The sequence below is a fragment of the Aotus nancymaae genome, unplaced genomic scaffold (genome assembly GCF_030222135.1).
Source record: "Aotus nancymaae isolate 86718 unplaced genomic scaffold, 86718_ANA_hifiasm-v0.15.2.pri h1tg000004l, whole genome shotgun sequence".
NCBI lineage: Eukaryota > Metazoa > Chordata > Mammalia > Primates > Aotidae > Aotus > Aotus nancymaae.
Genome location: NW_026988415.1, coordinates 65,870,393 through 65,886,101, shown reverse-complemented (window position 1 = coordinate 65,886,101; position 15,709 = coordinate 65,870,393). Strand labels below are relative to the sequence as shown.

The 15,709-nt window shown below is 35.9% G+C and overlaps 1 protein-coding gene across 10 annotated transcripts in view; it reads left to right on the top strand.

Moving 5' to 3' along the window:
• Positions 1-15,709, top strand: part of ATP7A (ATPase copper transporting alpha) — a 173,039-nt gene that overhangs the window by 67,048 nt on the left and 90,282 nt on the right. For 9 of the 10 annotated variants that reach the window (XM_064362902.1, XM_012455754.2, XM_012455756.2 and 6 more), the window contains one exon: positions 3,624-3,764. In XM_064362902.1, the coding sequence (XP_064218972.1) occupies positions 3,645-3,764 (120 nt within the window). In that variant the 5' untranslated portion in view covers positions 3,624-3,644. Of the gene's footprint in view, positions 1-3,623; positions 3,765-15,709 lie in introns of those variants that run through there. The other variant, XM_012455757.2, reaches the window with a different exon arrangement.

Sequence of the window (15,709 nt, the reverse complement as noted above, 5' to 3'; positions counted from 1 at the left end):
AGAAGAGGAAAATCTATGCAAACAAAGTAGATTAGCAGTTGCCTAGGACGGATGGCTTAGCAGGTGATGAGTGATAGCTAAGGGGTATGTTTTGGTTTTTATTTAGGTGATGAAAATGTTCTGAAATTGCCTGTGGTGATGGTTGCACATGTCTGTGAATATACTAACAACTATTGAATTCTACACTTTAAATGTGTGAATTATGTAATATGTGAACTACATCTCAAGAATGTTTTAAAAATGGTGTTGGGAAAACAGGGCATCCACATGTAAAACAACGTATGTTGGATCTTTACCATACACCGTGTATAACAATTAACTGAAAATGTATTAAAGACCTAAATATAAGAGCCAAAACTACAAAGACTCTTAGAAGAAATCATAGCAGTAAATCTTCATAACTTTGAATGTGGCAATGGTTTCTTAGATATGACACCAAAAACACTAACTAAAGAAAAAAGATAAATTGGACTTCACAAGTTAAAAGCTTTTGTGATTCAATGGACACCATCAAGAAAGTGAAAAGAATGGAATGCCAATACATTTTACACATCGATGTACCTTGAAAACATTATGCTACGTGAAAGAATCCATACACACAAGGACATATATTGAGTGAATCCATTTATATGAAATGACCATATAGGCAAATCCATAGAGATAGGAAATAAATTAGCGTTTTCCAGAGGCTGTGAGTAGGGAGGAATGGGGAGTGTTGCTAATGGGCATAGGATTTCTTTTTGGAGAAATGAAAGTATTCCGCAACTACATAGTCATTATGGTTGCACATCCTTGTGAATATACTAAAAACTGCTGAACTATATACCTTAAAAGGCTGATTTAAAAAAAAGTTTCTTCTAAAAAAAACCAAGATACATGTGCAGAACCTGCAGCTTTGTTACATATGTATACGTGTGCCATGGTGGTTTGCTGCACCTATTGACCTATCCTTTAAGTTTCCTCCTGTTACTCCCCACCCCCCAACAGGCCCTGGTGTATGTTGTTCCCCTCTCTGTGTCCATGTGTTCTCATTGTTCAACTCCCACTTATGAGAGAGAACATGCGGTATTTGGTTTTCTGTTCCTGTGTTAGTCTGGTGAGGATGATGGCTTCCAGCTTCATTCATATCCCTGCAAAGGACATGATTTGATTCTTTTTCATGGCTGCATAGTATTCCATGGTGTATATGTACCACATTTTCTTTATCTAGTCTATTATTGATGGGCATTTGGGTTGGTTCCAAGTCTTTGCTATTGTAAATAGTGCTGCAATAAACATACATGTGCATGTGTCTTTATCATAGAATGATTTATATTTCTTTGGGTATATACCCAGTAATGAGATTGCTGCCTCAAATGGTATTTCTGATTCTAGATCCTTGAGAAATCGCCATACTATCTTCCACAATGGTTGAACTAATTTACATTCCCACCAACAGTGTAAAAGCTTTCGTATTTCTCCACACCCTCACCAGCATCTGTTGTTTCCTGACTTTTTAATAATTGCCATTCTTACTGGTGTGAGATGGTATCTCATTGTGGTTTTGATTTGCATTTCTCTGATGATCTGTGATGTTGAGCTTTTTTTCATGTTTCTTGTCCGCATAAATGTCTTCTTTTGAGAAGTGTCTGTTCATATCCTTTGCCTACTTTTTGATGGGGTTGTTTTATTTCTTGGAAATTTGTGTAAGTTCCCTGTAAATTCTGGATTTTAGACCTTTGTCAGATGGGTAGATTGCAAAAATTGTCTCCCATTCTGCAGGTTAAAAGGCTGAATTTTATAGCATGTGAATTATATCCCAATTTTTAAAAGAATGTATATGTTTTAGTTCAGGCTTCTATAACATAATACCACAGAATGGGTGGTCTAATTGTTTAAAGCTCCACAGAAACTAGTTGGAGAAGTTACAAGAGTCCATTAATCATCTTGCTTTGTTAGTATCAGCGGGTATGGTTCAGCAGCATTTTCTGTTAAAGTTTCTCTGAGCTCAGCAAAACTAAAATGATACAGTAATACTTTTTATACTATTTGAAGTAAAAGGTACAAAAGGTTATACACTGAAAATTCTTTTTCCCACCCTTATTCCCTAACCACTCATTTTCCCTCACCAGAGAAACCACTGTTTCCATGGGCTATATTAGATTGATTTATGTGAAATTACCAGTGTTTGATTATTTTGATTTCATGTGGTTCAGCCTAATATCAATGAAAAAACAGAGCCCTGTCTTCATGGAGTTTTTATTCTAGTGGGAAGTATATTACTTAATTATTGCAGTGGAACAAATTACCCCAAAATTTAGTGGCTTAAAGCAACAAGCATTTATTATCTAACATTTCCTATTACTCAAAAATTTGGGAACAGCTTAGATGGGTGGTTCTGGCTCAAGGTATCTCGAAGTTGTAGTCAATATGGTGTCTGGGGCTGCAGTAGTTTAAGTTTAATTTGGGTCTGAAGGAGCAGTTTTCAAGACGGTTCACTTACCAGGCTATTGGCGGGAGGCCTTAGGTCTTTGCTGGTTTTTGACATGAGGCCTCAGTTTCTTGCCGTATGCATCTCTCCACAAGGCTGCTTGTATGTCTTCATATATGGTAGGTGGCTTACCCCAGATTGCATGATTCAGGAGAGAGGACAAGGAGGAAACCACAACACTTTTTTCCCCTCTTGCAATGTTTTTTATGACCTAGTGTTGGAAATCACACCTTATCACTTCTACCTTAGTCTATTCATTAGAAACAAGTCATTAAGTTCAGGCCACACTGAAGGGGAAAGGGTTAAAATCCACCTCTTGAGGGAAGGAGTTGCAAATAATTTGTGGACATATTTTAAAGCCACCACAGGAAGACAGATAATAAGCAATAAACAGAATAAATAAGCAAATTATGGAGTATGTTAGAAGGTGTTAAGTTCTATGAAAACGAAAGAAAAAGAGGTAAGGGGAATCAGAGTATGTTTGTGTGGAAGGGATGTAGGTTGCAGTTTTAAATAGGGTGATCAACATAGTCCTTATTAAGGTTAAATTTGAGCAAAGACTTGGAGACAAAGAACTTAGCCAAGAAGTTATCTGGAAGAAGAAAGTCCCAAAGCAAGAGAATAGCTAAAACAAAGGCTTTGAGGTAGGAGTCATCCTTGCATAAGGAACAGTCAGGAGGCCAGTATGACTGGCACAGAGAGGGATTTGGTGAGTGGTAGAAGAGGAGGCCAGGTAAATTTGAGGGGGACAGGCATGACAAATCATGTGAGACTTCGTTGGCCATTATAAGGATTTGGGGCATTTTTGGTTAGTTCTGAATTTCTACTTGGAGATGTTAAATGAGATTATTTATGGGAAACCTTAGTAATCAGGAAAGCACTCTATGAAGTCTAGTTACTTGTATTAAAGTATTGGAATTTTTATTTTTAGTTAGCATAGCCAAAGAAACAACATTTTTTTTACTTCATCAAAGGTGATAAGAATTTTTTTTCTAAGCAAGAAGAATGTTTACCGTATTTTATTACTAGCATATTTTAATTTTTTAAACATGATACTTAAGAAACTAGCATATTTTTAATTGGGGAGGTGGGGGAAAGGTTGAGGAAAGATTATTTGCATGGTTGAAATTAATGAGTTTATTGTTTCTAACAGGAATGTAAAGAAGAAATCAAAATGGATCCAAATATGGGTGTGAATTCTGTTACCATTTCTGTTGAGGGTATGACTTGCAATTCCTGTGTTTGGACCATTGAGCAGCAGATTGGAAAAGTGAATGGTGTGCATCACATTAAAGTAAGTTACTCTTTGGAAACTGAAGTCAAATGCCATTGAAGAGAATTCTACTAGGAAATTACTTCTAACACTGAGATAGAAGCAGACACACTGACACATTTGGGAACAAAAACCATCGTACTTATCTTGAAGCTAAATAAGTTTTCTTTGACCCATTAATTCCTCTTATGATATAAAGAAAAAAGATATATTTTCAATTTAAAAACATCTGAACATGGAATCTTGATATTATGGTTGTATATTTATAGATTTATATTTTATAAGTATATGAGTATTTATATACTGTTTATTACTCTGAATCTCATACTGAACTAAAATGTATGTATATACTGTTTATTACTCTGAATCTCATACTGAACTAAAATGTATGTTCTCAGATGATGAGTTGGGGTTTTCTTTTTCTTTTATAACATGGTGATTAATTTGCAATGAAAAATTGAAGGGAAAATGTCTAGAGAATTACTAGTATACTTTGGTTTTTATTTTGAATTTTTTTTCAGACAGGGTTTTTCTCTGTCACCCAGGCTGGAGTGCAGTGACAAAGTTACAGCTCACTGCAGCCTAGATTTCCTGGGCTCAAGTGATCATCCCATCTCAGTCTCCCAAGTACCTAGGACCACAGGCGTGCACCACCATGCCAGCTAATTTTTTAACTTATTTTTTGTAGAGATGGGGGGTCTCACTATGTTGCCCAGGCTCCTTTCAAACTCCTGGACTCAAGCAATCCTCCCACCTGAGCCTCCCAGAGTGCTGGGATTACAGGTGTGAGCCACCATGCCCAACCAAAATTACTAGTACACCTTGTATGGTATACCTAAGGAAGACTCTATTATTATTTTTTTTCCAGACTCTTGGGCTTTAAGTTGAAGACTCTATTGTTTAACATTCCTTGAGCATCAATAGCATTCTAGAAATATCTGTGGTTAAATATGTAGTTCAGATTATAAAAAAGCCTTCTGAAGACTGCATGAAGTACCTGTGTTTATCATAAGAAACTTCATGCATGTATAGCAGGAATTGGAAAATGATGGTCTGCAGGCCAAATCCAGTTTGTCAACTGTTTTCATATGACTCATAAGCTAAGAATGCCTTTTATATTTTTACATGGTTGAAAAAAATCGAAAGAATAATACTTAGGAACATATGAAAAGCACATGAAATTCAAATTTTTGTCTCTGTAAGTAAAGTTTTAATAATGTAAAGTTTTATTAGAGCACAGCCACACTCATTCATTTATGTATTGTGTATGACCCTTTTTTTCACTACAAAAACAGAGTTGAATAGTTGTGGCAGAGCCCATATGTGGTGTCCTCATTGGTAGGTGATATACTGCCAAATGATTTACCACAGTGGCATGACCATTTTATCTTCTCACCAGCAATGTTTGTGTTCCACTTTGAGATTGTTCCATTTTCTCCACATTCTCTCCAACACTTTGTATTGTCAGCCTTTTAAATTAAAGACATTCTAATGGGTATGTAATATTATGTCATTGGGTTTTTGTTTTCTTGTTACTGAATTTTGATTATATATCCTTAATATAAAGTCTTCTCTCAGATATGTGTTTTACAAATACATTTTTCCAGTCTGTGGCTTGTTTTTTCAGACTCTTAAAAGTTCTTTTGCTGGGCAGAAGTTTTTATTTTTGATGAATTCATTTATCCACTTTTGTCCTTTTATGCCTTACGCTTTTGGTATCATATCTAAGAAATCATGGCCTAACTCAAGGTCACAAAGATTTTTCTCCTGTGTCTTTTCTAAAATCTTTATAATTTTAGGTTTTACATTTAGGTCTATGAGCCATTTTGAATTAACTTGTATACATTGTTAGGTACCGGTTGAAGTTAATTTTTTTTCAGATGTGGATGTCCATTTTTCCCAGCATCATTTGTTAAAAAGTCTATTCTCACTCCATTGAATTGCATTCGGACTTTTGCTGAAAATCAATTGACTATATATTTATATTGGTTTATTTCTCTCTGCCCTATTCTGTTCCATTGATCTATATGCCTGTCCTTTGGCCAATATCACACAGTTTTGATTATTGTAGCTTTATAGTAAGTATTAAAATCAGATACTGTGATTCCTTAACTCTTTCTCCTTTTTCAAAATTGTTTTGGCTATCCTAGTTGCTTTTCTTTTCCTTATAAATTTTAGAATCAGTTTATAAGTTTCTACAAAAATGTCTGCTGGGATTTTCATTGAGATTGTGTTGATTCTGCAGATCCATTTGGACAGAATTAACATCTTAACAATATTGAATTTTCTAATCTATGCACATAGTATATCTCCATTTATGTAGGTATTCTCTGATTTATTTTATCAGGGATCTATAGTTTTCAGCATGCAGTTTCTGTACATATTTTGTTAGATTTATATTTAAGTATTTTTGTTTTTGAATGCTGTTATAAATTGTACTGTTTTAATTTTAAATTTCAGTTGTTCATTATGAGATTTTTGTATGTTTACTTTGTATCCTGGAATCTGGCTAAACCGACTTATCAAACCTATTAGCTTTTTGGTAGATTTCTTGGGATTTTCTATGTAACTATGTCATCAAGGTATATAAATAGTTGTTGTTGTTGTTGTTGTTTTTGAGACAACAACAGCCTGTGGCCCAGGCTGGAGTGCAGTGACACAGTGTTGGCTCATTGCAACCTCCATGTCCTGGGTTCAAGCAATTCTTGTGCCTCAGCCACCCCAATAGCTGGAATTACAGGTGCATGCCACCACAGCTGGCTAAGTTTTGTATTTTTAGTAGAGTTGGGGTTTCGCTGTGTTGGCAAGGCTGCTCTTGAACTCCTGGCCTCGAGTGATCTGTCCACTTTGGCCTCTTAAAGTGCTGGGATTACAGGTGTGAGCCACTGTGCCTGGCCATATGGTTTTATTTCTTCCTTTGTAGTCTGTATTTCTTTTATTTTTCCCTTGTATTATTGAACCTTCATTACAATTTTGATTAGGAGTGGTGAGAGTGGGCGATGGTGGGGGGAACATTCAGTCATTTACCATTAGCATTGTGTTAATTGTAGAGTTTTTGTAGATGCTATTTATCAGATTAATGAAGTTCTTTCTATTCCTAGTTTGCTGAGCATTTTTTTAAACATCATGAATGGATGTTGAATTTTGTCAAGTGATTTATCTGCATATAGAGATGATGGTATGATTTTCCCCCTCTAGTCTCTTAAGCTGGTGAATTACATTGATTGATTTTCAAATGTCGAACCAGCCACACATTCCCAGGATAAGCCCCACTTGATCAAAGAAGACTTACTTTTCATTAAAAATTTTTGGGTGGGCACGGTGGCTCACACCTGTAATCCCAGCACTTTGGCAGACTGAGGCGGGCAGATCACGAGGTCAGGAGTTCAAGACCAGCCGTCAATATGGTGAAACCCCGTCACTACTAAAAATACAAAAATTAGCCAGGCGTGGTGGTGCATGTCTGTAGTCCCAGCTACTTGGGAGGCTGAGACAGAAGAATCGCTTGGAACCCGGGAGGCAGACGTTGCAGTGAGCCGAGATTACGCCATTGCACTCCAGCCTGGGTGACAGAGCGAGACTCCATCTCAGAAAAAAAAAAAAAAATCAAGCATATACGAAGGTGGAGAAACTAATAATAGTACAAGGATCCACCCTATACCCATCACCCAGAAGAATCCTTGCTATTTAATTTGCATGCCATTCTCATCAGTTGAATTTTATAATGTATTTTGCTGATGGTTCTAAGAGTTGGTCCAGGCCTTCCTGCCTATTGTAATCTGTTAAGGTAGATGTCTCTGACTAGTGGATTGGAACTTCCTAGTGTATCTTCACACCAGTTCCCATTTCTAAGCCTTTTGGCCACTCCCTGGCACCACCCCTGACCACCCCTTTCTCTTGTCACTCTTCCCAATTCTCAGCACTAAATATGGTGTGTATAATTTCAGTACTCTTTCCCACGCTTTATGCAGTTTATTTTTGAACCTATTTTTTTCCCATCTCTCCAACTTGTATCTCAGGATCCAAAGAAATTAACAATATCTCATGCCAAAATGTTGAGGATTCCTACTGTAATGACAATAACATACAGAAGATTTTGCTTAAATATTATGCTTACTCTTTTTTTTTTTTGAGACAAAGTCTCACTCTGTCGCTCAGGCTGGAGTGCAGTGATGCCATCTCTGCTCACTGCAACCTCAGCCTCCTGGGTTAAAGCAATTCTTGTGACTCAGCCTCCCAAGTAGCTGTGACTACAGGTGCACGTTAACATTCTCGGCTAATTTTTTGTATTTTTAGTAGAAACAGGGTTTCACCATGTTGGCCAGGCTGGCCTCAAACTCCTGATCTCACGTGATCCACCCACCTTGGCCTCCCACAGTGTTGGGATTACAGGCATGAGCCGCCACACCTGGCCTGAATTGCTTACCCTTAAACATGTTTATTTTTGCTGTTAGGCCTTAATGAGTCAATATTGGATGTGTAATTTTAGCTGAGTTGTATTCTCATTTGTGTAATATGCTTATCATTTTAATATGTTATTTTATCATTAAAACAACTATTTTTTTTGAGATGCAGTTTTGCTCTTGTTGCCCAGGCTGGAGTGCAATGGCGCGATCTTGGCTCACTGCAGCCTCTGCCTCCCAGGTTCAAGTGATTCTCCTGCCTCAGCCTCCCGATTAGCTGGGACTACAGGCATGTGCCATGACACCTGGCTAACTTTGTATTTTTCGTAGAGATGGGGTTTCTCCATATTGGTCAGGCTGATCTCGAACTCCTGAGCTTAGGTGATCTGCCTCACCTCGGCCTCCCAAAGTGCTGGGATTACAGGTGTGAGCCACCGTGCCTGGCCTAAAACAACTTTATATAGGTAGTGATTCTATTTGCTGGAGGTTCTCTGTAATTTTGCTTTTATACAATGTTTATTACAGTAATGGTAGAAATTTGATCAGCTTGCATCAATACCAGAATGGTTTTCCTATGACTAGTTGAGATCCACATGCAATACATTTTTTGACCTACCAGGAGCAGATGTTAATATTATAATAAAAGCTTTGTCCAACTGGACATCAGACTTAGCACAAAATTCAAAATTAGAGATGTGATGGATTCTTTCTAATTATCAGAAACTCATTATATTTTTAAGTATGTGAGTGAATATTTTGTGTATCTCCAGGTCACATACTTGTGAGAACTCTACTTTTTAACTATTCTTGATCTAAACATTAATTTTTACCTATTTATTTTTCAGAGATTTCAAAATGGTTTTGGCTCTTTAGTGAAATACAGGATTTATACTTTATCTCTGCAGTATTCTTATGTAAAATTCTGACTTCTCATAAGATCTTGAGTAGATTGGTTTTAGTTTGCCTTGTTTTTATTACCCTAAATTGGCTAATTAGCTCATCATTATTCTCTATGAAGTTTGATACATTTCCTTAATTCAGGAGACCTATGAAGTGTGGTGCTAATATGTGGACAATTCTTCTCTTCCTAATCTGAAAGTATAGGTGATTTTTTTCATGTCTAAGTTTTATATTCATCTTGGCCAGAGAGGACAAAGTAAACTTTGGATCCATATTACTATTTGTATGGGGGAAAAATCAGTTTTTCTCATTTGTTCACTGTACATTCTGATTAGCTAAGTCTATGTTGATAGATGTGGCTAGAAAATATTTATTTACATAGTGCATATTCCTTCTCCTAAGTTTTCTGTACTGTGTTGACATCCATGTGAATACTTAAATATGAACTTTCCATTTTCACATGCTCCAGAAATAGAGGGTTTTTTTTTTTTTTTTTGTATTCACCATCTACCTTGGCATAACTCCAGTCTTAGAGGCTCCCACATTGCTTCTTCCTGGCAACATCCCCAAATAGGGATACAGTTGCCTTTAAAGATCTTTGGGGATAGAGCCAAGTTGGAAAAGCTGAGAGATGACAGGTAATTATTTTATGTATTTATCTTCAAAATATTCAAATTTATATAAAAAATTTTTCCCTTAATCATAACTATGCAAAAATTAGATGCATATTTTGCAGTTTGTTGATTAGGAAAGAGAATAGTAAAAGTAGCTCTGCAACCTTCAGTGCTAAAGCTTTAAAAATGAGTTGCTTAATATCAATGAGTAATAGGTATGACACATGCATTTGATTTATCCTCAAATGAAACTAATTAAACCTCCTCCACTTGATCTAAGGTGGGGCTGGTGTTGAAGGCCAGAACAGAAGCTGAAGCTTACTAATTAACTAATTATATAGTAGTGTCTGTGTTAATTCCAGTAAAGCTGTTTTAACCATTTGGAAACTAGTTCATGTAATTTTTTGCCAAACGACTTAGGTACTTATTGTCCACTGACAGCTAAAGTATTTTCCAAAACTCTCAACTCTCTGTCTAGCAAACTATTGTAAGTGAATATTTGTCTCTGCCAACATATCCACACATAACTATAAAACCAGATTCTGCTTTGATGTTTGTAAGTACATTCTTGCTTCCCAAAACAGCCTATTTGTACCACACTCATATATAAGATGGCTATTTCCACTGCATCTTCCCAAAGTTTACTACTGCTTAATAAGGTCTGTTTAAGGTCAAACAAATGCAATTGGATTTTGATTACATTGAAAATGAAGAATAGCAGCAATATAATATGAAAGCACTTTGTGTTGTCAACAGTGATTTACACAAATCGCAGTGACAGATACTCAAGACTACTTTCCAGGGCACATTCATAATTTGATTGCCAAAAATAAAAGAAAACACACTTGTTCTGTCTTTTTCAGTTCTGCCTCTCCTCTTTCAGTCAAAAGCCCTTTTAGTAGTAACATTTATTCCTTTTTTCTTCTTTTAAAAAATATTTTACTAAGGGTAAATGTCTTTTAGGCCCAGAGACAGATTTTCTGTGAAGTTAATGAAGCTTAAGTTTCAGAGCTCGTCATTTGCATTAACCTTCTTCTAAGACTCTAGAAGCAGTATTAGCAATGTGTTCACATAGTCATGCTTTTGTACAATTTGAAAAAGTAAAAAAATTTAAGCACGGCCCTTCAAGACTGTTGTCCACTTCTTCAACTCTTCTTCTGTTAGACCTTCCCTTTGAGTTGGTGTGATACTGGAGTGGCCATGAGTATTTTGGGGATGTGACTAAGGGGAGGTTGAGTTGGGGATATGTTTAGTTCGGGGTTAGTAGGCTATTTGGCTATAGGTGGTTCTTTATCACTTCTGTGTTTAGTGGAGTTTTTGCTAAGAATTCCGATATAGGGATGGCTTCTTGGAACACCCCTACCCTTCATGGTGCCAACTCACTCAGCATCATGACATGAAGGTGTGGGGCTCAGTGTAAAACTGGTAAATGAATGTTACCAGTACAAAGAATATGTAAGATTAGTCACTTCACAAGTAAAGTTGAAATGCCCTGAAATATTATAGCTCATATATGAAAGAAACTCAACAGTTTTCTCAAATTTGACAGCAGCTCAAAAATTTACCAATGCCTCGTTGTTATGTTGAAAGGAACCTTTCTAAACTGTCATTAATTAAAAATTTTTATCTAGAGGAAAGACTGAACTATTTTTATTTTCTTTATATACAAGTGATTTTATAAAGTTGTCAAATGAAGCACTAAAAAATATATAGTCAAAAACATAGGAAAAGAAAGTATCAGAGAGCTATATCAGGCGTTGTTAATAGAAATGTTATTCTTACAGATTTTTATGATATTTGTTAGCTTTAAAAATTTATGACTTGTGATTTTTTTTAAAAAAAATTTTATTTTTGTGATGGAGTCTTGCCCTGTCACCCAGACGGGAGTGCAATGGCACAATCTCAGCTCACTACAACCTTCGCCTCCTGGTTTCAAGCAATTCTCCTGTCTCAGCCTTCTGAGTAGCTGGCATTACAGGTACCCGCCACCATGCCCGGCTAATTTTTGTATTTTTAGTAGAGATAGGGTTTCACCATGTTGACCATGCTAGTCTCAAACTCCTGACCTAAGATGATCTGCCTGCCTCAGCCTCCCAAAGTGCTAGGATTATAGGCGTAAGCCACTGTGCCCAGCCATATAACTTAAGATTTTGTTATGCACTCAGAATATTTTCTTTGGTACAAAATTTTGTTGTTTATAGTTTTGTGTTGTTTTTTAAAGAAGGCCCTTCAAATTGTTTAATTTTGAGACACCACAAAGTGTGGATTCACCTCTTTCTAGACATCATATAGAAAACTATCTTTGCCCAAACATAATTTATAGTCAAAAGGTAGCTCAACATGATCATACATAAATATTGATTACTTTTTATAGAATGTTAAAGCTTAAAATTTCTGCAAATAATTAATGGGAACTAGGCCTAATACCTGGATGACAGAATAATCTGGACAACAGACTCCTATGACATAAGTTTACCTATATATCACAAACTTTCACATGAACCTCTGAAGTTAAAATAAAAGTTAAAAAAGAGTGCACACAAAAATAATATTTCTGGATTATAACTTCTAGGATTATAATTAAGACTCAGGTGCAGTTAATTTAGAAACCAGATTTGGGGAGAAGAGTGTTTCAACTAAGTCAAGGAGCTCTTGCTTGTGTTTGGAATGAAGTAATATAATTGTGATACTAAATTATATAAAGTTGCTTTATTGAAAAATGCAACAGCAGAACAGATTAGAGCTTTAATTAACATAATTCAAAGAGAGTGAATAGTCAGGAAATCTCTAATTTTGGAATAAATAGAATATGACTATTCGCCTCTGCAGCTTTAGTATTTAAATACATTCTGGGAATTGTGTCCTAAGTTATACAATAAAATAAATGTAATTTTCTTGTTTGTCTTGCTAGTGCTAAGACTGTAGACTTTAAAGGGATTAACCTGAAGTTTAATTTAATTACCCTTGTGGTCTGTTCAAGGGAAAAGTAGAATAGGCAGATAATGTGAAGATCTTTCCCCGGGGTTGTTTGGACTTTTTGAAAGTGGAAATGTAAAAACAAATTTAATTAGATATAAGTACTGAATGATTCCAAAGGTTAATGCCTTATTAACAAATTAGTTTGTCCCTGAAACTTACAATGCTAACTTTTTGAGTGCTTTTCCCCTTTAATTAGGTAAAAGCTATAGTCCATTCTCGTGTTTTTTTTTTTTTTTTGAGACAGAGTCTCACTTTGTCACCCAGGCTGGAGTGCAGTGGCACGATCTCTGCTTACTGCAACCTCTGCCTCCTGGGTTCAAGCGATTCTTTTGCCTTAGCCTCCCAAGTAGCTGGGACTACAGGTAGGTGCTACCACGTCTGGCTAATTTTTGTATTTTTAGGAGAGACAGTGTTTCACCATGTTGGCCAGGATGGTCTCCATCTGTTAGCCTTGTGATCTGCCCGCCTCGGCCTCCTAAAGTGCTGGGAATACAGGTGTGAGCCACCTCACCCCGCCTCTTAATATAGACCACATCAATAGAAAAATGACCACATCAATAGAAAAATGACCACATCAATGCTAGCAGTTACTAAATTCCTCCTTTGGATCAATAAATACATTCCTCACTCCCCTTAAAATTAATTGGTGTTTTTATTATTGAAAAAGTAACACATATGCAGAGTAAAATTCCTTTCCCAAGGGAAACCAGTTGTCCTATATATATATGTATTCTTCCAGAAAGACTATTAATATAAAACTTTTTTTTTTTTTTTTCTGGGGAGACAGAAAACGTCCTCTTATTGTCCAGGCTGGAGTGCAGTGGTGTGATCTCAGCTCACTGCAACCTCCACTTCCCGGGTTCAAGCAATTCTCCTGCCTCAGCCTCCTGAGTAGCTGGGATTACAGGCACCCGCCACCATACCTGGCTAAGTTTTATACTTTTAGTAGAGACAGGTTTTGCCATGTTGGCCAGGCTGGTCTCGAACACCTGACCTCAGGTGATTTGCCTGCCTTAGCCTCCCAAAGTGCTAGGATTACAGGTGTGAGCCACTGCGCCCAGCCAAAATTATTTACATGTACATAAGTCTATCTACTTGATGCGCGTGTATCCCCTTTTTCTGAAAAATGGAAGCGTACTATCTACATCATTCTATACCTTGCTTTTTCTAAAATTAGCAAATATGCCTTAGATATTCTTCCACATCAATATATAGAGACCCATCTAATATTTTTCTTTCTATATGGGACTCTTTTTTTGGCTTCTTAACTTTTTCTATGGCAAATGACAGTGCACTGAACATTTTGTTTATCAAACTGGTACTCTGTCACCAATACTATATTAGAGTAGCATAGGCATTTTTATTATTATAAATTAGTAGGTAATAATCATTTATCCATGAGGATGTAGAATCAACTTCAAAGAGGCTTAAGTTTCTGATTTAGTTGAACTCTATTCTGAGGATCAAAGGAAGGTCAAATCCAAGACAAAAAATTTAGCAGTGAAGGAATGGTGTGAAGAGGAACTTTTACTATTTCTTTTGTATATTTTTGTATTTAAATTTTTATAATGAACAATCATGCATTTGTTGTATAATTTTTGAAGCAAAGTGAAAATACATTAAAAATGGCCATGCTGTAATCCCAGTACTTTGGGAGGATGAGGTGGGAGGATTGCTTGAGACCAGGAGTCGAAGAACAGCTTGGGCAACATAGCAAGTCTCTGTCTTTTAGAGAGAGAGAGGCGGGGAGAAGAGAGAGAGAGAATGAATATATTAGAAATGAAAATTATGACAGAGTACTCAGTTTAAAGATAGGTTAGTTCATGAAAAGCAATGCTACAACTTAATAAAAACTAACAGAATCTCTGCATCTTTTTCATCTTAAAATATTTGATTTTTGAATTTTTAGATTTATTTTGGACTATTATTTAGTTTCTAAGAATTGTCTTTTTCTAGTTTGTAACCTCATTTAATAGTTTTAAAGTGGTAACTTTTATTTAGCTCAGTCAAATAGGATAAATGTTCATGGAGCTTGATGTCTTCCTCTTATGATATTTTAATTTTCAGTATTCTATATTGAAGCATCAAATAGTGTTACCCTATTAATGTAAACACATTATTTTTTTCAACAAACTGTAATGGAATTTGTATTGAGACTATATGTATTACAAATGAGAATCCTTTTGTGTATTATAAATAGTTTTTAGTTCATTCAAAAATATGGGTGGTGAATCAAACATATTAGAAATTCAGGATAATTGATTAATCATGTCACTTTTCTGACGTCAATCTCCATATCTGTAAAATAACAGAATCCTTTCAAGCTGTGAAAAATTTATCACCTTTATGTTGAGTTGCTATATGAAAATGTAAGAAAGTAAGATTTAAACTATCTGAAGACTCCCACACTGAGCAGCATGTGTACCTGAATTTATTATGATCATATATAAATTGATTCCTGGGGGATAAAAAGGAATTTCAATGTGCTAAAACTTTAGCTAAGTTATTTTCCCATAGTGACTTTTAAAAATGTGGAAATATTAGAACGTCCTGATTGTCAGTTCTGCTAAAAATTCAAATATGTTTTAAAATCACTTCAAATTTAAAGTAGCATGGGAGAATATGTAAAATGTGAGGGGGAAAAAAACAATTAAAATTTCATTCAAACACTAGAAATATTATATACTTTCAGATTATTTATAAGCCACACATTGCTCAAATCATAGACATAGAATTTTAGTTTTTCCAGGGAAACTGTAGATCATCCAGCCTAATCATTTATAGATGGAAAGAGTGTAGACTTTGGAGTTACATACACCTGCATTTGAATCCTAGCTCTTTCATTTTCTTGTTGAGTTTCTTGGGCAATTTATTCAATTTCCTGGCTTTCATATAGGAACCTGGGTCATCTTTGTCTTAGTCTGTTCAGGAAGCTATAAGAAAATACCATAAAGTGGGTGGCTTATAAACAACAGAGATGTGTTTCTCACAATTCTGGAGGCTGGGAATTGCTTGACCAAAATCAAGGTGCTGGCAAATTTGGTGTCTGGTGAGGATTGACTTCGTGGTT